Source organism: Osmerus mordax, chromosome 22 (genome assembly GCF_038355195.1).
Source record: "Osmerus mordax isolate fOsmMor3 chromosome 22, fOsmMor3.pri, whole genome shotgun sequence".
NCBI classification, from domain to species: Eukaryota; Metazoa; Chordata; class Actinopteri; order Osmeriformes; family Osmeridae; genus Osmerus; species Osmerus mordax.
In genome coordinates, this window is record NC_090071.1 from 11,618,778 (window position 1) to 11,642,157 (window position 23,380).

General features: G+C 49.3%; 3 protein-coding genes across 6 annotated transcripts; 2 read left to right on the forward strand and 1 right to left on the reverse strand.

Annotated features, from left to right (window-relative positions):
- Positions 1-1,604: 1,604 nt before the first annotated feature.
- Positions 1,605-6,087, forward strand: LOC136966017 (immunoglobulin-like domain-containing receptor 1). Of its 2 annotated transcripts, XM_067260359.1 has the most exons (9): positions 1,605-1,846; positions 2,592-2,762; positions 2,923-3,072; positions 3,202-3,321; positions 3,476-3,622; positions 3,833-3,934; positions 4,098-4,185; positions 4,216-4,972; positions 5,164-6,087. In XM_067260359.1, the coding sequence occupies exons 1-9, from the start codon at positions 1,801-1,803 to the stop codon at positions 5,200-5,202; spliced, it is 1,620 nt and encodes a 539-aa protein (XP_067116460.1). In that variant the 5' UTR covers positions 1,605-1,800; the 3' UTR covers positions 5,203-6,087. The 2 variants fall into 2 exon arrangements, with proteins under 2 accessions (XP_067116460.1, XP_067116458.1); XM_067260357.1 differs by having other exon boundaries at positions 4,098-4,972.
- Positions 6,088-6,605: 518 nt separating this feature from the next.
- tmem39a (transmembrane protein 39A) lies at positions 6,606-13,939 on the forward strand. Of its 2 annotated transcripts, none has more exons than XM_067260882.1 (9): positions 6,606-6,813; positions 8,403-8,598; positions 8,676-8,874; positions 8,994-9,077; positions 9,379-9,533; positions 9,763-10,090; positions 10,252-10,439; positions 11,543-11,663; positions 12,313-13,939. In XM_067260882.1, the coding sequence occupies exons 2-9, from the start codon at positions 8,486-8,488 to the stop codon at positions 12,550-12,552; spliced, it is 1,428 nt and encodes a 475-aa protein (XP_067116983.1). In that variant the 5' UTR covers positions 6,606-6,813; positions 8,403-8,485; the 3' UTR covers positions 12,553-13,939. The 2 variants fall into 2 exon arrangements, with proteins under 2 accessions (XP_067116983.1, XP_067116984.1); XM_067260883.1 differs by having other exon boundaries at positions 8,679-8,874.
- Positions 13,940-14,020: 81 nt separating this feature from the next.
- Positions 14,021-18,338, reverse strand: LOC136966389 (serine protease 23-like). 2 transcript variants are annotated; one of them, XM_067260890.1, is made up of 2 exons: positions 17,935-18,338; positions 14,021-16,315 (listed from the first exon to the last, which is right to left on the reverse strand). In XM_067260890.1, the coding sequence occupies exons 1-2, from the start codon at positions 17,958-17,960 to the stop codon at positions 15,094-15,096; spliced, it is 1,248 nt and encodes a 415-aa protein (XP_067116991.1). In that variant the 5' UTR covers positions 17,961-18,338; the 3' UTR covers positions 14,021-15,093. The 2 variants fall into 2 exon arrangements, with proteins under 2 accessions (XP_067116991.1, XP_067116992.1); XM_067260891.1 differs by lacking the exon at positions 17,935-18,338 and adding an exon at positions 17,509-17,918.
- Between the last annotated feature and the right edge of the window lie 5,042 nt (positions 18,339-23,380).

The window sequence follows — 23,380 nt, forward strand, 5'->3', positions numbered from 1 at the left end:
GCAGAAACACACAGACAAGGAGAACCACACGGACACACTGACACACACACACACACACACCACGGTACACACATGACCCCCTGGCTGCTCGATTTTGTTGTCACACAGTGAGCAGTGTTGCGGCTGAGCTGTAGCAGAACCTTACCGTGCTCACAGTCACAATGCTGCGGCTGTCCGTAGCTAACTGACTGTTCAAAGGGGAGACTGATGGAAATGGACTTCATCTAACTTGCTGAAATGACATTAGTGGTGGATGGGAAGTGGGTATACTGTGTGTTCACAGATGAGGTGTTTACTGTGTTTACCTCCAGCTGTGTTCAACCATATAAAGAACACACTTCCTTCACTGGCTCTGGCTCTTATTCAAATGTCACGACAGTTCAATTCTTCCCTGGAATCTCCAGGTACTTCCCACACAATACCCCCCCCCCCCCCCCCAACACACACACACACTTACCCACACACAAACACACACGTCCAAGCACACAGAAAGACTTGACATGCCAAATACGCATACACACACACACACACACAGTAAGAATCCACATACTAAATACACATGCACACGCTTCAGCGAGACTCAAAACAATTCAGTGTGTGTTTCACAACAGGACACTGGTGTCGTCTGTATGGCGAGACCTCAGGACAGAACCATGACATTAGGAAACGCCATATTAGGAGAGACGCTCACACTGTGTGTTTGGACTATCAGTGTGTGTCATCGAAACAGCCTGGCGCTGAGGCGCACCGTGTTGAGTCCAGTGTGTGTGTGTTTGTGTGTGGTTTTAGGGAGGGTCTGGCCCCTACGGTAACCGGCTATGTGAGGAATGTTGTTGAGTAACTCTCCCTCTGACAGCAGCATCAGGAAAGAATGATATCACCTAACCAAGGAGAGCAACCTCTGCCAGATGTGTGTGTGAGTGTGTGTGTGTGTGTGTGTAGGAGTGAGTGTGTGTGTGTAGGAGTGAGTGAGTGAGTGTGTGGCTGTTTCCAAAACAATGTTATAGGTCCAAGACAGAGATAGAAAGTAACACCACTAGGAGAGACAGAGCTTCCTGCAGGAGAACACAAAACCAGGAAGTGTGGTGTGGAGGGGGAGGTGGGAGCCTGCAGGTGCAGGGTGTGTGTGCTGTGTTGTGGTAAAAGGGGGAAGAGGGATTTTGTGGTATTCCTAAGTAGGTTATCACATAATGTCCTTAGCTGTCTGTAGGACTGGCCCTGTATGTAAATGTTGGCTGCGGCTCTAAGTCTGTGGCCCCTTGATTCATATGCTAATCTGACAGACCAGACCTATTTACTCTACAATAGGGTAACAACAACATACACACACACACACATGCACATTTCACACGTGTTTGCACTGTTAGCTGGGAGCAGGTCGACTCAACCGCAGGAAATGCCACGAAATGCTTTTTATGACAGAAAACGTCCCTGATATCGGCGCTGAGTGACGTTCCAGTGTCGTTTAACAATACAACACTGCCCCCAAATGACAAGATCTGGTAGTGTGGGTGAGAGGAGGTGGGAGGTGGGGGTTGGGGTGTAAAGTATGTGCTGTATACGTCACATTTCACCTGTTTCGGGGTGGAGTCAAGGATGGATGAGCTCAGGCATCAAGTGAAACGATTAACAGCGCGGGTGGAGATGGCAGCGTTCAACTTCCAGAAGAGAAAGAGAGGACAGGGAAGTTATTGAGTGGAATTAAAAGTATTTGCTGAAATCAGGACACTAGTAAAACATTTTTTTTATTATTGATTGGAAAAGAAACATTTGTCTACATAACCTCGCATCGGATCAGCTATGCGGCTTTTGGTTACCGCGGTTCTGCTCTGCTTCCTTCCAACAGGTAACAAACTCATGCTTTTCTAAAGAATTTAACCTTTTAATTTTGTAGGGGTTTTCATTGTAGTTTATGTCATCATGACTTATTGTCTATTTTTCACCAACATTCTGTTCATTTGAATGGTCGATATAGCCTACTGTAGACACTGTTACGCAGGTATCGGTCACATGACTACAGTTTTGATCAGACACCAACCGGTTTATACCTGGGACTTAATGCATCTAGTTTTGGTTCCCTTTTGTGTACTTTATCTAAAGATAAAATACTGTAATATTTGATGGTATTTTGACCAACTATTTTGACAGTTGCCTGTAAAGAATGCAGACAAATACAGTAATGATTTGAAAATGCTTTATTAAGACAAATAGTGGTAAGGTCACTGAACAAAATAAGTTGGATACAAATAGAGTATTCTAGCCATCAACAATGACTTCTTTTAAAATTTGCCATGGTGTTTGTGTGTCTGTTGTCAGTGGAATGTATGGAGTGATGCGTTTCCTGCCTCTTTGTCAGGCTCTCTAGATTTTCCGGTTTGGCCACTTTCAAAAAGTGGCAATCTGTGTCACTCACAAACTGTCTCTCTGTCATGTACACACACTAAAACACAGATTCCCTCTTACCTACCCTTGAAACCGGCGTTTGCCAGACCTGTATGCCTTTATCTCCGAGAAATAACACTGAACTCTTAACACAACAAACCTCTCTCCTCTCCTGTGTGTGTGCTCTGCATGTGTGTGTGTGTGTGCAGAGTTAGTGTGTATCCAGGTAATCGTGTCCCAGAGCGATCGCAGCACGATGCTGTTTGCCTCGGTGACGCTGAAGTGTGACTACTCCACCTCTGCCAGCCAGCAGGACATCCTGGTCACATGGAAGTTCAAGTCCTTCTGCAAGGACCCTGTCCTGGAGTACTTCTCTACTGGTGAGATGTGTGTGTGTGTGTGTTGGGGAATTGGGAACAGTGATACCCTGCCTTATAGGCTGGCTAGGCTGCTCTCCAGGGATTGTTCGTTTGTTTGTTTGATTGAGTGGTTGTTTGGTCCTGGTTTGTGACCCCCCCCATCCCCGGTTGCCATCCCCAGGGTACCAGGCAGCCCTCCAGCTGAGCCAGGACCCGTCTAACGACTGCCCTGACCGGCAGAGGACGGTCCGCACTGTGGTCCAGAAGAGGGGCTCCCAGGAGACCACGCTAGGGGCGGAGTACAGACTGCGCAAGATCTCCATCCAGGACAGTCAGTACACACACACATACACGCACACGCACATACATACACACACCATCCCACCCTCTCAATATCCAGTAACAGCCAGAAACATGAGCTGCAGTTTCACTGATTGTGTGTGTGTGTGTGTGTGTGCAGAGGCAGACCTGGTGATCAGTGAGATCATGTGGTGGGATCATGGTGTATACGTATGCTCCGTCAACGCCGCGGGAGACACCAGCGGAGACTCGGACCGCGAGGTCAAACTCATCGTCTACAGTCAGTCACCGCGGCCGCCTCCGTAACCACGACAATCACCCACACCTCAGCGCAACCTCAGATGATAATAATCCCTTTCCCCTGGTCCTCCCCTCTTTCCATTGGTCTTTTTTCTCTCCTGTCTCTCTCCTGTCTCCTCCCTTTCCCTCCCCAGATTGGCTGACGGTGCTGCTCATCATCCTCGGGGCCCTGGCCCTCCTCCTCCTCTTCTGTGTGTGCTGCTGCCAGTGCTGTCCTCAGAAGTGCTGCTGCTACGTCCGCTGTCCCTGCTGCCCCCAGACCTGCTGCTGCCCCGAGAAAGGTACCACACACACACACACACACACACATACACACACACACACATACATGCTGCTGCCCCAAGAAAGGTACCACACACACACACACCTTTGACATGCTGCTGCCCAGAGAAAGGTACCACACACACACACACAAAAGACAGACCACAGTATGTTTGTTTACAGCCCAGTACTACTAACCCCCCCCCTGTCCCCCCCCCCGTCCCCCACAGCGGTGATGCAGCACAGGATGATGAAGGACATGCAGAAAGCCATGACGGGGCAGTATGGATACGGCCCCAACTCCTCCCAGATGAACCCACTTCTCTACGGAGGTCAGTCACACACACACACGCTACCCAATGTCACAGATGTCCATATGCTGAACACACCCACACACACATGCACCTTCAGACATAAGTTTGTTGTTGTTGCAGACTCAGATTGGTTCCAAGCACACCTGACTGTCCATTCCCCCCCACACCCCTCCCTCCCTAGGTTCAGTCTCTGGTAAGAGCATCTCCATGTCCCCCATGCCCCTGCCCCCCCCGCAATCCAGTGCCTACAGCATGCCGCCCCCTCCCAGCATGCACCACCCCGGCATGCCCCCCCCCAACATGCACCACCCCGGCATGCCCCCCCCCAACATGCACCACCCCGGCATGCCCCCCCCAGGCATGCACCACCCTGGCATGCGCCAACCCAGTCTCCATGGCAACGGCAGCCCTGCCGGCACCAATCAGATGCTGGACTACCTGGAGAATCAGATGAGGGGGATAGACATGACCAGCCCTCTGCTACAACCACAGATGCCACCCCCTCAGCATATGCCCCAATCAGTGCCTTTCTCCGCCGGGCCTCCCAGCATGCTCTCTGGCCTGGGCGACGGGCCAGTGGAACGGCGCGTCCTTCAGCTCCCACCAATCTCTGAGCAGCCTGGCAGAAGAGGCCCACCCCCCGGACCCAAGTCCCGCCCCCCCAGCTCCAGCGAGAGCAGCCGTAGCGGGTACAATCGCCGTGACAACCAGACAGGGGGCCGGCATTACCCCTCCCCCACAAGGTCCCGGGGCCTTCCCCGGAGCTACAGCGAGGAATCGCTGGACGGTGGGCGGAGCCGGATGGGCGCCAACCTGGCGTTGCGCCCACGCTCCCATTCCCGTGACGACCTGATGGACATGCGCCGTGCGCCCTCTAGCCGGGGGGGCTACTCCCCTCCGTCACGCCGTCGGGGGTCGTGGAGCTCCGAGGAGGAGGACAGCAGCAGCAGGAGGGGTGGGCGCGGGGCCAGGGGGAGGGGCTCGGTGGATAAGCCCCCCAACTACACAGAGTACGAGCCTGGACAGAAGCCTGGCAGGAACAACCAGCGTTACTCTGTAAGACGTACTCAACTGTAGTAGGATGTAGGATGTAGATACACATACACACACACACACACACACACACAATGCACACAAATACACAATCACATACACAAACACATAACCATACACAGAGACACTTAATGCACTCTTGACAAATCTAGCTGGTTGCTGGGAGGAGCCTAAAGTGAGTGTTTCCCTCCCAGGACAAGAGTTCCCGCAGTGGCACCAGCATAGTGATCTGACAGGCAGCTGACACACAGCGCCCCCTGGAGGACCACAGGCACACAGCCCCCCAACCAGCCCATCCCTGCCACTGCATCCAACCAGGCATGAGCTCTTGCTGTTTGTGATGTCTTCATTCTGAAACCCTGAGCTTCACAACTCCATCTGTGGGGTTGTGGTGAGCACAGTTAGCCCCCTCTACTGGTTAGAGGGAGGCAGTGCAGCCATCTGAGTTTTATCCCTTTTTTGTTGTTGAGAAAAACGAAATAGTGTGTGCAGTTCATTCAAGTTAGACTCATGTTAAGCTCAGCAGTGGCGCTCTCCAAATATTTTTGTCAGATCTCCCCAAATCGCCAGTCCTTGTGTTGTAAAGGTTTATAAAATGTGTGTAAGGAGAGGGTGTTTCCAGTATCATGCAATATTGTTTTCTTATTACATTGAAATTGAATTGGTTTGATGTTTGTTTGTTTTTTACTAACGATGCCCAAGATATATTGTAGCCCAATTGTTGACCTTAATTCTTTATGTTGCCACTGCTTGCACACATAAAGTGAAACATCATCAGGTAAATTTTACTTTTAATTTCAGTGCCATAAGTGTGTGGTCTATCTACTTTGTAAATAGCTGTCATTATGTTTTACGTGTTCTGTGTGTAAAGATGTTGCATCATTGTTATTTTTTTACAGTTTAGTTTATTCCCAAATTCATCATTGTGGGAGTTAGAATAATATAAGACATGAAGGAATTTGAAGTAAGAATATGAACGTGTTGTTGGGTCTCTGAAATTAAATGGCAAACTTATGAAATCAGGCAACAAGTAGGCCTCTGGCAGTGGTGGTGGTTAATGTAACCTGTGTCCCTTTTACTGGCATTGAAGGATATTTTCAATAAAGCTATTTTATTTACATTTAGTCATTTTTACATTTAGTCATTTAGCAGACGCTTTTATCCAGATCCAGATTTGCTTTGTGTGTCTGTTTCAAAGAACAGGAAAACCATAGTTTTAGCCAGAAACTGAAGTATGACCTAGTTTGTAAAAGTCTGTTAACAAGCAAAGATCTTAACATTGTAAATGATGTAGCCTAGCAGGCCCACTGTAGGCTAGTGTCATATAAACTTAATTTAATTGGGACGGAAGAGTTACAGGATTACAGTGTACTTCTCACTGTCGTGGGCAACTTTGATGATTCTTTAAACAAAAAATCAGCTACCCTCTATAGCCTATATACTTATCGATCCAAGATCAGTCTGGTTTCTTAAAATCCTCTATTGTGGTAATATCAACTGATTCAAGAACAGCGTGGGAAGTGAACGACACGCCAAATAAATTAAAGTGCGACGTCGCAGTACTGATGACGTTCTTGCAGAGGAGGTTCAGGTTTGCCACGTCGGTCTCTCACTGCGAGGGGACTATGCTGTTGCATGTCTGGCAAACAGGACAAGTTTATTGCCTTATGTTGTAAGCCCAAGTGTAACCAAATCGCATCTACCCAGTCGTCACTAACGGCTAGACTGCGACATACCCGTTCCAGACTGGAAAATGTTGACTACAGCACAGACTCCGCTCGCCAGTCAAGCTAAAACTGACTGATGCATCCGTGTCTACACCATCCGTTTGCTGTCGATGCACTGTGAGTAACGTTAACTTAGCTAGCTACTGCTGGCTGTAAACTAGCGATCACTTAGCTTACTATAAATATTCCGAACACAGTACCGTCATGGTGCATGCTTCTGCTTCTGCAGATGAAAATGTTAACTAGCTGCTGTAGTCTACAGCAAATTGTTGATCAGGGTTTCACCTGGTATCGACAACACTGCAAAGCTACACACGTTAGTTGGTTAGGCACACACTAGCTAGGTAGCTAGCTCACCATGGTGAGAAAAGAAACACACCTCCAACAACAGCTGCTTAGCTGCAAGCTCTTGCAAACCTGCACGGTAGGAGTAGCAAAGGTATCATCCACTAAAACTAGAAAGTAACCAAACTATAATAGCAACTAGTTTGCTTTTTGCTGCATGTTACCTGACCATATAACTTTACCTGGGAATGACTGCTTCTGCTTTTGGCAATACTATAGGTGCTACTGTACTGTAATCTGAACTCTAGCAACGGTTATCCATAGTCACTTTGCAGTAAGACTACTACGGGTCATTGGCTGAATGCTTACGTTGACTGGCACTTCAAAATAAACAGTTTCCGCATTTTGCTGTAAACTTGACTTTCGATACTGTTAGAGGCGGTTTGTGACTGCTGTTTCCTGGAACAATGAGAGCGCGCTCTGCGGGTTCTGCCGATCTAGAACCAGGTTTTAAAGGATGCCTGATAGCTCCAAGTTGACATGATACTGTATAGACTGGTCTAGGACCAGCTAGTTCATTACACCCCAATCCAACCCAAACCAATAGCTTAGCATTCTGGTGCGTGGAAATGATAGCCTAGTTCTAGTTATCTCAGAGGGAGAAGAGAAACCTGTTAGCCTCAGATCATTTGTAGATTCCCTGCATCTCTTTTCATGGGATGTATGTGTATGTGTAGCTAACCATAACCTAGGGTGACCAGATTTGAGTTTGTGAAAAAGAGGAGACTTCGTCGTGTCAACGGGGGTGGGGGGGAGGGGGGGGGGGGGTGTATTGCATGCCGCACTATCTGATCAAATTGACAGTTCTCTCTACAGTCAGAGCTCGTGTAAGAAGGTGGAACAGAAGGGAGATACCCTTTCTAACAGGGTATAAGGGCCTAATAGTTTGTGAAAGACCCAGAGAAACACACATATCCGACAAGGCAAAATCCCGGACAATTTAGGATTTTTTTCCATTTTTAGGTCTCAAAAAGAGGACATGTCCGGGTAAAAGAGGACGTCTGGTCACCCTACCTAACATATATATTTTGAGCCAACTCAAACCCAGTCATAGGACATACTTACTCCAGCTAACCAAATCCAGTTCTGTAGCTGCCACAGATAACCTAACCCAGTTCTGTAGCTGCCACCGATAACCTAACCCAGTCCTGTACCTGCCACAGATAACCTAACCCAGTCCTGTACCTGCCACAGATTATATATATATACTATATGGGCATATGTAGACCTTGTTTCTTTTGTGTATGTGTAATAATGTGTTTATTATTGACATTGTTTGTTTTTACTTATTCAGTCTATCTCCTGTTGTGTGAGTGTGTGTGTGTGTGTGTGTGTGCGCGTGTGTGTGTGCGCGCGTGCAGTGGCCTGGCCTGGTTGGGCAGGACTGTGAAGTGGAGTGTTGGAGGTGGTTAGGCGGAGCCGGTGGTTGTCGTGGAGACCGGCCATGCCTGGGGGCCGCAGGGGACCCAGTAGACAGCAGCTGAGCCGCACCGCTCTGCCCTCCCTGCAGACGCTGGTGGGGGGGGGCCTGGGCAACGGAACCGGAATCAGAAATAGGTACACACAGACACACACACACACACTCTTACACCCACGTAAAGCACACACACACTGACTGATTGTGTGTCCTCCAGAAGCAGTACCTGCGTGGGCCCGTCAGCCCCGCCCCTCTCAGCCCTCATAACGCCGGAGCCTGTCCGTCACTCCCGGATCCCTGAGCTCCCATTGGACAGCAGCCTCCTGTTTGAGTTCCTCCTCTTCCTGTATCTACTGGTGGCGCTGTTTGTCCAGTACATGAACATCTACAGGGCTTTCTGGTGGTACCCCTCGCTGGTGAGAATGCACACACATCACGTCTCTGCCTCGCCGGTGAGAGCACAAACAAACTCACACGCGCGTGCGTAGACACGCACACGCCACCAAACATGGCTCGCCCCTGTTCGTCTCTATAGAACTTTCACCGGATGGACTGCCACCTGGCTGTCTTCATCACCGTCATGTTGGCTAGGAGACTTGTCTGGACCATAGTATCTGAGGTATGCACACACACCGCTTTCTTTGCTTTACACTTATTTGGAATTCCTAAGCCTCTCAGAAGAGGGATTCTGAACGTAACCAACTTTTGGCTGTTTGTACAAAACCTTCCTTTTGAATTCATATACACAGGTCTCTTCTTTTTTCTGTCACTTTTTTTCATTTAAAAAAAAAAAACTCATTCTTGCTCACTCTCTCTGTTTGTCTTTCTCAGACTTTCCACTTATCTCTCTGTCCCCCGCCCCTCCTCGTCTTGTCTTCTGGATGTTTTCCATCAGTAATGTCCTCCCCCTTTCCCCCCAGGCATCACAGACCAGCCCGTGTTCTCTGGTCCGGTATGTGGTTCTGATCACCGCCCGACTCATCATGTTGACCCTGTGTGGCTGGGTTCTGTGCTGGACCCTGGTCAACCTGTTCAAGGACAACTCTGTCCTGAACCTGCTTTTCCTGGGTTACCCGTACGTACACGCCAGGTTGCCTCCAACTCACTTGCGTAAAGCTAATGCAAGTTTGCTAGCATGTTAGCACAACAACGATTTTTTTATCAGCATACTGGCATGTTGGCGTGGTGACACTAGCCCTAGCACACTAAAATAAGTGGGCAAGTTACCAGCATACTGGCATAATCTCACTGTTTTGTAAAACATCCCCTCCCCTTTTCTCCTCTCCCCCTTTCTTTCTCTTCAGATTCGGGGTGTACGTACCCTTGTGTTGCTTCCACCAGGAGGGGCGGAGCCAGCCGATACCAGCCGACTGCAGCTACGGCGACCTGGACCTATCGGACGGGCCGTTCTTCAGACCCAGGGACTTCCTGTCTCTGCTGAAGGAGAACCTGCGGGAGCAGTTCACAAGCCCCGCCCACGCCCCCGCCCACACCTGCCCCCCCTCCCCGGAGCTGATCCGCGAGGAGGTGGAGGAGCTGAGGAGCGACTTCAACCGGCGCATCAAGGAGGTGCTCTTCAACTCGCTGTTCAGCGCCTACTATGTGGCCTTCCTGCCGCTGTGCTTCGTCAAGGTGGGCGTGCGTGTGTGTGTTTTCAAACTCTTCCTACTTCCCGCTGTAGCCGTTACTGGGACATTCATGTGTCGTATGAGCACCTGATCATTGTGTGTGTGTGGGTGTGTTTGTGTGTGTGTGCACGTGTGGGTGTGTGTGTGTGTGCGTGCCCCCTCCAGAGTACCCAGTACTACGACATGCGCTGGTCGTGTGAGCACCTTATCATGGTGTGGATCAACGCCTTTGTGATGCTGATGAGCCAGCTGCTGCCCCCAGGCTACTGTGACATGCTGCACCGCTCCGCCGCTCACCTGGGGCGCTGGCAGAGGCTGGAGCACGGGTCCTACAGCAACGCTCCCCAGCACCTGTGAGACACACACCTGGACACATACACAAACACCTGGCTGTACACACACCTGGACACATACCTGAACACAAACAGACTTAGTATTAATACTTGAAATCCATATATATATATACTATACAAACTTATAAACGCAACACTTTAGTTTTTGCCCCCATTTTTCATGAGCTGAACTCAAAGATCTAAGACTATTTCTATGTACACAAAAGGCCTATTTCTCTCAAATATTGTTCACAAATCTGTCTAAATCTGTGTTAGTGAGCACTTCTCCTTTGCAGAGAAAATCCATCCACCTCACCGTTGAGGCATATCAAGATGCTGATTAGACAGCATGAATATTGCACAGGTGTGCCTTAGGCTGGCTACAATAAAAGGACACTCTAAAATGTGCAGTTTTACTGTATTGAGGGGGTCCGGGGGGGGTCCGAAAACCAGTCGGTTAGCTAAGCCTAACCCTGACCAGTCAGGTCGAGACCCCGACCTGTTGAGGACGACCCGATGAGGACGATGAGGATGACGAGCATGCAGATGAGCTTCCCTAAGACGGTTTCTGACAGTTTGTGCAGAAATTCTCACCCTAACCCTAACTGACTGGTTTTCAGTTGAGTTCTGCTCATGAAAAATGGGGGCAAAAACAAAAGGGTTGCGTTTATAATTTTGTTCAGTGCATATATAACATTTATATCAATGTCAGCATGTCGATAAGAATAGTAGCTCATTTTTAATAGCTTAGGACTTCATTATAGGTTTTGATAAAGCTATCGTATGTCTTGATAGGTTTAGATTATTACAGGTTTCTAAAGGCGGCTAGGGATTGTCTAGAGGAGCAGGACCAAAGAAACTCCTCTGAACCTGTACTCGTTAAAAAAGGTCAATAACCTTAAGACATCCACATGATGCTAATCGTCTCTCATTCGCCCACACGTTACATAGACCTCTGCGCAGTGCTGTCACGCTGTGTAGGACAGTGTCACTTTGTTCTGGGGCCTTGGCAGAACACACGGTTATGTGAGGATTTGCATCCACCTGCATATCATCTAGTATTCAAAGCTTCCGTGTGTGTGTGTTTTTTTTTCTTTGTGCCACCGTGTGTGTGCGTGTTGCAGGTGGTCAGAGAGCACCATCTGGCCCCAGGGTGTGTTGGTCAGACACAGTCGCTGTCTCTACAAGGCTGTAGGACCCTACAACGTTGCTCTGCCCTCCGACGTCTCCCACGCACGCTTTTATGTGAGTCTGTCTGTCTCTCCTGTCTGTCTGTCTCTGTCTGTCTGTCTGTCTGCCTCTCCTGTAGGGGAGTCAGGTGGCTGAGCAGTTAGGGAATCGGGCTAGTAATCTGAAGGTTGCCAGTTCGATTCCTGGCCGTGCCAAAAATGACGTTGTGTCCTTGGGCAAGGCACCTCACCCTACTTGCCTCGGGGGAATGTCCCTGTACTTACTGTAAGTCGCTCTGGATAAGAGCGTCTGCTAAATGACTAAATGTAAATGTCCTGTCTGTCTGTCTGCCTCTCCTGTCTGTCTGTCCGTCTGCCTCTCAGTCTGTGTGTGTCTCTGTCTGTCTGTCTGTGTCTCATTCTGTCTGTCTGTCTCTTGGTCTGTCGGCAGGCAAGGCCTCTCTGTTTGTCAGTCAGTCTGCATGTCTCGATCACTCTGTGCCTCTTTGTCTTGTCTCTCTAGATTGTCAGTCTGTCTTCCTGCCTTTTTGTCTCTGTCAGTCTGTCTTTATGCCTGTTAATTTCTATCAGTCAGTTTGTCTTTATGCCTATTCATCTCTGTCTGTCTTTATTCCTGTTAATTGCCTTGTCTGCTTCTCCAACTGTGTGTGTGTATCATCTGTATTTGTGTCCGTCTGATTTGAACTCTCCCTCCCTCTCCCTAGTTCCTGTTCCACAAGCCGTTGCGGATCCTGAACCTTTTGATCTGGATCGAGTCCAGCGTGGTTCTGTACCAGCTGTACTCCCTGCTGCGTTCGGAGCACTGGAACCACACCCTGTCCCTGGGCCTGATCCTGTGCTGCAACTACTATGTGCTGTTTAAGCTTCTGAGGGACCGCATCGTCCTGGGCAAGGCCTACTCCTACCCTCTCAGCTCTAGCAGCCTGGGGCTTAAGTCCCAGTAGCAGCCCAGTCAGGGCAGCCCCCGTCTAGGGAGCAGGACCCACTACACCCCCCCTGTCCTCCCTCACTCCCCACCTCACTCCATTCCTGGAACTTTGGATGCATGGGAGGGGAGGGGCGTTTAGGGAGGAGGTTTGGGGGTACAGACTGTGAACTCCTAAGTGTTTTGATACGGTTCTATTTTTCACGCGATGTTTCTACCTATTTAAAGAATATTTTTATTTTGTATACTGTTTGTTAGCACACAGGGCATTAGCTTACTGTGTCATGTGACTTTGTTTGAGGCCCAGCGCCGCCAGGCAACAGAGGGGGGGGGGGGGGGGGAGAGGGGGTGGGGGAGGGGCCTTGTCCGACTTCCACCAAAGATGTTCAATGCCGAGGGGACCAAACAGGGGACACAGTCTGCCTCCTTTGGCCAATGATAGCCCAGCCTTAGGCTCAGTCAGCCAATCATGGAGGAGATGGGTGAGGTTGGAGATAGGTCCAAAATCAGTGGTTCCTGTCTTACATCTGGTCCTTCTTCCTTCACCCTGTCTTCATATAACCTGTCAATAACACACAAACGTTGTGTGTCCTCAAGCATGTTTCATACGTATCATGGATGTTGCTATGGTAACACATCTGTTCTTCAGGTCGTCCAAACGCAGAAAGAAAACCCTGGTTGTCATGGCACTGCTATGTTAAACCGCCTTTAGACAGGAACTGGCAGAATGAATACGCTTTATCCCTGTGTGTGTGTGTATGTGTGTGTTTGTATGTGTGTGTGTGTGTGTGTGTGTGTGTGCACGCTCCGAACCCATGCCTTTCACCTCAGTCAGTTACCAGAGTGTTACTGCAGAGTGCTTGCCTTGTTGCTAGGGTCACCTTGTCGCTAAGATCACCTCGTTACTAGGTTGCCTTATCCACACACAGAGCTGAACAGACTGGAGTGTCTCCATACTCTTCACATGGCCTCCCCTCCTGGTCGTCTCCGGCAGTGGGAGGCGTGCAGCCTATTGAGACCCACCCCAAGTCCTGAACAGTTGTGCCAGTGTTGGGATCAGTGCCATGTGTCCTTCCATCTGCCTTCTCACTGGGTACGCATGTACTGGTGCCCTCGTTACCCCCACACGGGTGGAGCTTTTGCCAAGGACCAATGTCGTTTTTCGGAATGTGCAGAAGTCCACCCAGTCGGGCACTACCCAGTGACACAAAACGGTTCACTCCTGCTATCAGCCAAATGTTTCTCATTGTCTATCATTGTGCCGTTTCCCAGGACACAGTGTCTTCCTGGTTGAACATGTGATTGCATGTTGAGGGGCAGGGATTGGTCCATAGATTGTCAACTTAAACAGTATTCAACAGGATGAATTTTTCCCTCGACGTCCGCTAATAAAACTGTTAAAAGAAGGTTCTTCCATCAGTACGATCATTTGTGGAACAGATTTGTGTGTGTGTGTGTTACTCATCGTCTGATAAGCTGAAACTAAGTAAGAGATAAAGTATTTTATTTTTTTTGCATGGCGGCACATGATATACTGCAGGATTGTTACAGAGACCCAGAAAGGCGTTACGAGTTGGACGAAGGAACTGCTTATGCATCAGAAATGTATTTAGTTTCCTTCTGGCTCCACTAGGGGGTGCTGCGATCCCACCATTCAGTGGCCAGGCAGGTACAGCACAGTCATGCTCAGTTAAGATTGCTCCTGACCCATCAGCAATGCACACACCTGTGGCCTCATTTATCAACCGTTCGTACGCACTAATATGTGCGTGAACCGTGGGTACGAATGGATCCACGCAAAAGTGGCGATTTATCATGCCAAGAGATTTCTTGGAAGTGTGCGTACGCCGCTCGTACGAATGTTTGATAAATCGCACCTTGAACTGTTCGTGGGAATGTTCCAAACCTCCACGTAAGAACAGAATTTCTACGCACGCTTGATAAATGAGGCCCCTGGTCTTTCTGGGATACTTGGATAGCTAGTTCATGCTGTGCTGTGCAGAACAGGTGCAGTTGAAGCTGGAGAAGGCTCGAATGATACAGGTGGGTTACAACTGGACAGGGGAAAATGTGACAGGAAACAAAAGTGTTTTGGTTTTTCAGTTACATTCGTATTTATCTCCATAGCACGGTTGGAGGATTGAGAACGTGTGTGTGCAACAGGCGTGGACACAGACAGGTGTGTCAGTAGGACTAGGAGGTGCAGAGAAATGTGTTTTAGACATTATGAAACAAAACACGAAATTAAGTAGCAAAGTCAGAATGCTGTGCCATAGAGACAGCAGTGTCCTCAGAGTAGTTCTCCGTGCTCTGAGCTCCAAATGCAGGGGCAGCAGTTTAAGGTAGAAGCTGAAATTCTCTTCTTTCTTTTTATGTTTGGTAGTAGAGTATAGAGAGTATGAGTGTTTCACCATTATAACAACAGAGCCATAGTGTCGCCCCGGGCTACTGATTTCCCTCTTTTCTGACCTGTCTCCTGTCTTATCCTCTCTTCCTATCCTCTCTTCTGCTCTTTCCTTGCTTCTCTTATATCCCCTCCTTCCTTTCCCTCCCCTCCTCCTCAGCCCTCTCTACAGTCCACATAATTTCCTTTGATCCAGTAGCAGATCTGAGCGTACTTGAGCGGCGTCACCTTGACCGCCACGTTAAACTCCTGCGCCCGGCCGTCCCTCTCCACCCATTGGTGGCCCGAGAACACGCCCACCACCTTCCTCTCCCAGCGCCCTCTCTTCCTGTTCCAGAGGCGGGCATAGACCCCTGATCCGCTGGCCCCGGGTTGGGCATCGCAGCGCTGGTACAGCAGGTCTCCTGTCTCCTCACCTGCCGGGCAGAAGCGGTAGACCAGCTGGCCTGGCCGGTCGCTGTCGAAACCCGAGAAATGGACCCGGCCTCCGGGTAGGCGGTTAGCGGGCGGGCTAACGCCCAGCTTCATGGTACGGCGGCGGTGGGGCTTCTTCAGCTCCAGGAGGGCGTAGTCGTAGTCCATGCCCAGCTCGTTGGCACTCGCCCCGGCCTTGACCCAGCCCTTGGGCACGTGGGTGCGTCTGGCTCGGATCCACTGGAACTTCATCTTCTCCTCGGCTGGAGGGGAGGAGTAACCGAGGGCGATGGCCGGAGAGGATGTCGAGTTGTCGCGGCGACCGGTGGAGGAGAGAGAGGGGGAGGAGGGTGTTTCACGGGACTTGGGTTTCAGGAAGCCCACGCGGAGCTTCTGAGCTCCTTTGACGTAGTTCTTCCCGTCGTGGACGCAGTGGGCCGCCGTGAGAACATGGCGCTCGCCCACCAGCGTTCCCGAACACCCCGTGGACAGCTTGACCGCCGTGGAGAACGGGTAGCCCGACAGGAAGTCCCGCCCAGTGATGCTGAAGCGCCCGTCGTGCCCAAAGATCTGGCGCCGCCGGCGAGACCGAGGACGGGAGGCCAGGCCGACGGCCTCGGGGTCAGGGCGTGTCTCAGGTGGGGGGCGGCGACTGTAACCATAGATACCCACGTCGGTCTCTGTGAGTGTTCCGTTGGAGTGCAGCGTCTCGTAGGAGAGCAGGCGCCGCAGGTCCAAGTAGCTGGGGGGAGGGGCTCTGTGGTGGCATGCCGGGTCGCAGGGGGACGCCACATCCAGTCGGGCCGGGGACAGGAAGTGGGGGGGCGGAGCCTCCTTCGTGTGCCAGGGCAGGACGACAGGACCGCGCTGAAGGATGGGCCACTGGGGTTTGGAGGGAGTTACCATGGAGACAAAGAGGAGGAGGAGGAAGGGGGGAAGGGAAGCCGTAGAGGAGGAGAGGAACCTGCAGAAGGAGAGACAAGAGGGGGAGAGATCTCACTCACAGGCGGACCCTGGAGGGGGGGGGGGGGGGGGGGGGGGTGGTTTCTCCTGACTGGTGAAAACTAGAGGACGTGCCCTATTGGCTGTAATTCACAAGGGAAGATTTTTGGGAGTACCATCCAGGATGCCCCTTCATGCAATAAATTATAAGGATGTGCCCTCCGATTTCATAGCATGTCTTAGTGAGTGGAGATAACGTCATGCGTGCCCTATCAGCTGCTTAAACTATGGTGTCCCAAAGAATGTCCTTTCAAGCAGAGAACATGGGAAGGGTACTCCTACAGTTAGGAAAACGTGGTCATACTTTAAAACTGTACTGCCTTAATCTTATTCAAGGTTGAAGATTATTTCATTATTTTATTTCATAACACATCATTGCTTTTTGAGTACTGGTGGGGCTCCAGATCTTATAGAAGGTGATTTATTTTGTTTTTTCTCCCATGTCCTTCAGACAGCCCAAGTCTACCACTGATGTCCATCCACATATTCCCAGGATCCTTAAAATCTTAATGCCTCTCCTTCTCTCTATCCCTGTCTCGCTATCCATCTCTCTCTATCCCTGTCTCGCTATCCATCTCTCTCTATCACTGTCTCGCTATCCATCTCTCTCTATCACTGTCTCGCTATCCATCTCTCTCTATCACTGTCTCGCTATCCATCTCTCTCTATCCCTGTCTCGCTATCCATCTCTCTCTATCACTGTCTCGCTATCCATCTCTCTCTATCACTGTCTCGCTATCCATCTCTCTCTATCACTGTCTCGCTATCCATCTCTCTCTATCACTGTCTCGCTATCCATCTCTCTCTATCACTGTGTCTCCCTCCCTTCCCGGAACTTTTTCTGTCTCTCTGTTTCTCTCTCCCTCTGTCCTGAAAGAATGTGCCAACCAGAGATTAACTGCTGTGTACATGATAGGATGTGTAGGCCATCACACACACGCATACACACAAATACACACACATACTATACACAGAGGCTGGGAAACATTCCCATAACTTTCATCACTGCCCCTCCCTTCAGCTCAAAGCCATATACTGTATTCAGAAGGAGACCAGAGTTGGGGGGGGGGGGGTTCCAGCAGTGGAATTTTCATCTGCAGAGGAATGTTGTCATTTGTAAACTCCCAGTGTTTTAATAAAGCTTAAAATACTCACATAGGTCTGGGTCAGGGGTTAGAGGTCGGACAGAATTTTCCAGAAGTTGACTGACTGACTGACTGGTTTGTAAACGTACTGACCGCGTGAGAGACAGAGTTACAGCAGTACAGAACTCGCCCACTGACTAACACAACTTTAGTTGTCATTAACGATGACATCACACAATTAAATATATCGTTTAAGTTACTGAACTCTGCCCAAAATTAAGATTCACGAAACAATGACCTTCGAATCAAGTCATGTCACATTACATTTTAGTCCAGATAAAAATTATGGCATTATTCTTCTTCAAGATTACTCTGAACATGATCTTGACGCTTACACAACTTTCTGTGCGTCTTGCGTTTCGCGTAACATTGTAGCTGTGAAAGTGCGAGTGTTGGTGAAAGCTGGTTGGTGAAAACTAGTGGTGAATGTCCTTACCGAAAGAGCGCATCCCACGCGCGCATGGTGTGTATTGGCAGGTGTGACGGTGGTAACGGGTCTGTTGCTGCTTCCGCGCGCGCATCAGAGGATTCCGTAACGAAAAAGATACGCGGGAGTACTTCTTTTTTTGAAAAAGAACAGAACGGGTGAAAACAAACAGCAAATGGTTTACGTCACTGATAAACGGTGTCTTTTCGTTAATTCGTTAAAGTTTACGCGTCTCCATAAGCAGATGGGTTTGTTTTGGTGCACGTCCATCTAGACTAGGCTACCGCAGACACCCGGAGCTCGGGATTAGCGTCTACTGTGCTTCCTCCGCTGGTAATATCCCACCCGGTCACGTGACAATCACATTATTTCAGAGTTGCTAAATCTTCATAATACTGGGGAACACTTCCTGAACGTGCCCACAAACACACACACACTTCACACACAGTCATGTGTGAAGTCTGGGGGTTGTAATGGGAGTCTTGGAGGTAAGGAGGAGGAGAGGAGAGGGGAAAAGAGGGGGAAAGAGGAGGAGGGAAGAAGAGCAGGACAGCACAACAGAGGTCAGAAGAGAGGAAGACATGGGGGGGAGAGAAAGAGGGGGAGGAGGAAGAGAAGGAGAGCTGAGCTGTCCTCTTCTCTCTCTGACCTTCTCCTTCAAGTGGGCGGGGCCTCAATGAAAGAAGTCACTGTATTGGACTGCTGGCTCGGTCGTCATGGTAGTGGTCTGTCCTGCAGGCTGGCTATTGTCACCCACCTACTCCTGTTGGCTCTCTCTCTCTCTCTCTCACACACACAAACACACACTCACACACACATACACACTGATTCTAGACACATACTTTTGGACAGAAGACAGGTTCACACACACTTGTCCAGGTAAGACTATAAGACTACAAAGTCTAATAAAGTCCAAGCAGTCGTTGGACAGGTATTATGGATTCATTTAGAATCCATTATCACACATCACCCTCTCACACAGAAAGACAGGCACACAGATTTACACACTCGACGACACTAACTGAGACCAGCATAAACACTAACACACATACACACACACAGACACTGCTTGATGTGTAACTCGCCTGGGAATAGTTACTGTAGCTGCAGTGCTAATGGGGTGTGTAAAGAGGCTAGTCAGTGTTGTTTCTATAGAGCCCACATTAGATCATTCCAATGATGGGGAACGCACACACCATCACAATCAGCCAGAGCTGGTTGTGTATCTGGGTCAGAAAGCTCTGGACAAAACAAAACCTCACTGACAGTTTATATTGCCTGTCTGGTTTAACTAGCTGACAAACAGACAGGCAGACAAGCAGGCAGGCAGGCAGACAGACCAGTAAACCAACAGACAGGCAGGCAGACAATCACACAGACAAGTAGACAAACAGACAGACAGACAGAAAGGCAGACAAGCAGACATACAAGTGGACAGCTTGGCTGGCAGATTGGCAGACAGACAGACAGATAGACAGGCAGACAGACAAGCAGACAAATGGGCAGACAGATATGATGCGTGGGGCTCTAACATGGTGAGGATACTGTTTGTCTTCAGTTGTTATGAAAGGGGACATTTGTTTGCCCCCCGTCACCGTGGTGACCAGCATTCCCCAGTGTTGTTCCTATTAATTTTTTCCGACAATCACATGCACAAATTCCCTCTCTTTCTCTCTCTCTCTCTCTCTCTCTCTCTCTCTCTCTCTCTCTCTCTCTCTCTCTCTCTCTCTCTCTCTCTCTCTCTCTCTCTCTCTCTCTCTCTCTAAGGTAATGTGTGTGTGTGTGTGTGTGTTTCCAGTGTGATGGAGACCCCTGCTGCGTCAGACTTACTAGGGGGTTTCCAAGTTTTCAGTGCGCACACACATATACACACACATATGTTTCCCCAGTGTTGTGTGGAGGATTATCGCCTCATCAGAAAAGGGTATTTATTGCATTGTTCCTGCTGGGAAGCTGGAGTTTCTTCCTCTCTTTGTGTGTGTGTGACTCTGTGCGTCATGTTTGATGTGTAGGTGATGGTATGGGTCACGGTTTCCACATAGAGTAGAAACAGGTGGCTGAGCGGTGAGGGAGTCGGGCTAGTAATCTGAAGGTTGCCAGTTCGATTCCCGGCTGTGTCAAATGACGTTGTGTCCTTGGGCAAGGCACATCACCCTACTTGCCTCGGGGAGAATGTCCCTGTACTTACTGTAAGTCGCTCTGGATAAGATCGTCTGCTAAATGACTAAATGTAAATGTAACACACACACACACACATTATACTCCAGAGCGGTAATTGAATACAAAGACACTGACCAGACTGTACACAGTCCCACCACCAGATCGTTCTGTGTGTCTGTGTCTGTGTGTATAATTATAAAATGTCTATGTGTTTTGTGTGATATCTTGGGACCAATAAATAGGCAATTTTTTCTTTTGGTTCTTGGCTGTGGATTGTCTCTGAGTAGAGCTGTTTGTAACTCTGGCGGCTGTGGCTGAGATGTCCAGTGTGTTTTGGGTGTTCAGTATCCAGGGTGTTCACTGTGTTCATTGCATTCAGTGTGTTCAGGTTGTTCAGAGTGGTCAGGGTGTTAAGGGTGTTCAGGGTGTTTAGAGTATTCAGTGTGTTCAGGGTGTTTAGAGTATTCAGTGTGTTCAGTGTGTTCAGGGTGTTCAGTGTGTTCAGGGTGTTCAGTGTGTTCAGGGTGGTCAGTGTGTTCAGGGTGTTCAGTGTGTTTAGGGTGTTCAGGGTGTTCAGTGTGTTCAGGGTGTTCAGGGTGTTCAGTGTGTTCAGGGTGTTCAGGGTGTTCAGTGTGTTCAGGGTGTTCAGGGTGTTCAGTGTGTTTAGGGTGTTCAGGGTGTTCAGGGTGTTCAGTGTGTTCAGTGTGTTCAGGGTGTTCAGGGTGTTCAGGGTGTTCAGGGTGTTCAGTGTGTTCAGTGTGTTCAGGGTGTTCAGGGTGTTCAGTGTGTTCAGGGTGTTCAGTGTGTTTAGGGTGTTCAGGGTGTTCAGGGTGTTCAGTGTGTTCAGGGTGTTTAGAGTATTCAGGGTGTGGTGTTGTGAAACTGAGCTGCAGGAGATTGGTGGCAGTTCTCTGGCACCAGATGTATTTTAGAGGCTGTAATGACTGGCTCAGGATCAATACCCTGACCCCTTTCTCTCTCTCTCTCTCTCTCTCTCTCTCTTTCTCCTTCTCTCCCCCACCCTCTCCTTCTCTATCCCTGTGTGTGTATGTTTGTGTGTATGTTCCTAGCATAGTTTGTCCATAAACAGTCATGAGAACCGAGAACACAGCTGCTTCTCTCCTCATATGTCTTTGGCGGGAGTTCTTCCTCTTCCAGACAACCACATACACACACTTCTTCTCTCTCTTTTTCTCTCTCTCTCTCTCTCTCTCTCTCTCTCTCTCTCTCTCTCTCTCTCTCTCTCTCTCTCTCTCTCTCTCTCTCTCTCTCTCTCTCTCTCTCTCTCTCTCTCTCTCTCTCTCTCTCTCTCTCTCTCTCTCTCTCTCTCTCTCTCTAACCCACCAGGGAATAGATATCTGCCAGACTGGTATTACTGTAAGGGTTGGTTAGTAGAGACACCATCCACTAGCCAGACAGGAAGCAGTATAGATATCTGAACACTAAGCCAGGAGAGAGCAGAAAAGAAAGTCTCTGATGGCAGAGATGTTCAACTTTAGTTGGAGGTAGCACCTCCAATCAACGTTAGAGTTCCTGGCACACATACACTCACAGACCAGGACAGACCAGGATAGACCAGGAATTCCCCTCACCTTCCGGTTCCCTCCCTCTTCGGCCTTCCTCAACCCCCTGGGTTGTTGTTTTGAAATGGAGCCATATGGTTCGGAGAAAGAGTCCGAACTCCCACCTCAACTGGAGGGAGAGGAAGAGAAAGAAAAAGGGGAGGAGGGAAAGACAAATGAAGGGAGAGATGAAGGGAGGTGGGAGAGAGAAACAGAAATGGTGGAGCGAGTGAGGGAAGACATAGGAGGACATGTGCACAGGGGACGGAAGGGTGGATTAAAGAGTTTATATTCTGTGCGTGCACATGTTTGTGTGTGTGTGTGTGAGGATGTGCTGGGCTGTGTCCGGAAAAGGTACAGGATAGGTGGAGGCAGTAAGGAAATATATTTCTGTCACGAATATCTGTTGTTGACACTTACCCAACTGGAGTTCCTGTTCTCCAAACTGTTAATGTGTGTGTGTGTGTGTGTGTGTGTGTGTGTGTGTGTGAAAAACCCTCTCCAGAGGCTCTGGAACCAGGTGGGGTTCCTCAAGGCTGATGCCTGGCAGCTACAACAGCTGACTCCTGATCAGATCACAACTGTAATCACACACAGACGTCCTCACTACAGGCCCAGACAGGATCACATGTGTCACGTTTGATTACATGATGCTGTTGGAGTTTGCCTGCGTTCTGTCCCAGCTGGTCTGGAGTTTGTGTTTACTGGCTACTACTTCAGTTCGGCTATTTGGATTAATTAACATAGATAATGTTTGTTTACACATGGATCCATAGCGTAATAGACTGTAACATAATTAACTGGTGTAAGGAGAGAGTCCATCCAGGGTGACGTGGGGCTCCATAGTGTGTGAAAAGGGTGTGTGTGTACTGTAAGTGTGTGTGTGTCGGGGTTGGAGGTGGGGGGGGGGATCCTGTGGGGTTACATAGCGTGTGTGGACAGGGTGTGTGTCTAAATGCTGCAACATCTGGACTGCAAATTCTGCAATCTACAGCCAAGCAGTGTGTGTGTCCGTGTGTGTGTGCGTGTGTGTTTGTGTGCCAGTAACTCTGACATTGATTGGATGTGCTACCCTGGGAAAGTTGAGCATCTCTCTCTTCATTTGAGACTTCCTTTTATCTCTGTTCCTCCCTTGCATGGTGTGTGTGTGTGTGTGTGTGTGTACGAGTTGCATATCCCCCAGTTCTCCTGTGAAGGCAAGATCACATTTGACTCTAATGTATGTGGATCTGGAGAACTGTACTTGAGAGGAGGAGAGAGGAGGAATATCTATCGACAGTGTCCTGGGAGAGCTGGTGTTTTATAGACAAGTTCTGACTACAGACATGGAAATGTTAGACTGCATGCACCATGTCTATACCTGTATGTGCAGCCCTGCAGGAGAGTCACTCTAAGAGGAGCCTGTATGTTGAGCCTGGCCTCATAGAGGAGAAACTGATTGCCGAACTCAACCAGACCTGAAACTTGCTATCTATCACCAGGACATAAAGAACAGCATGTGTTTCAGGGTGGGTCTTCATCTGGAGCTCATCTCCTGTGAGTGAGTGTGTGTTTGTTTGTATGTTTGTGTGTGTGTGTCTGTAGTTGATTTACTGTGTGCACGCGTGTGCATCTTGCCTGGTCCCTGATGTCATGAGAGCTGTGCTGCTGCACACACACACACGTAAATAAAGAGTAGCCAGGTCATAAAACATCATCCAACATTAGGGAGAGGGATGAGACAAAGAGAGAAA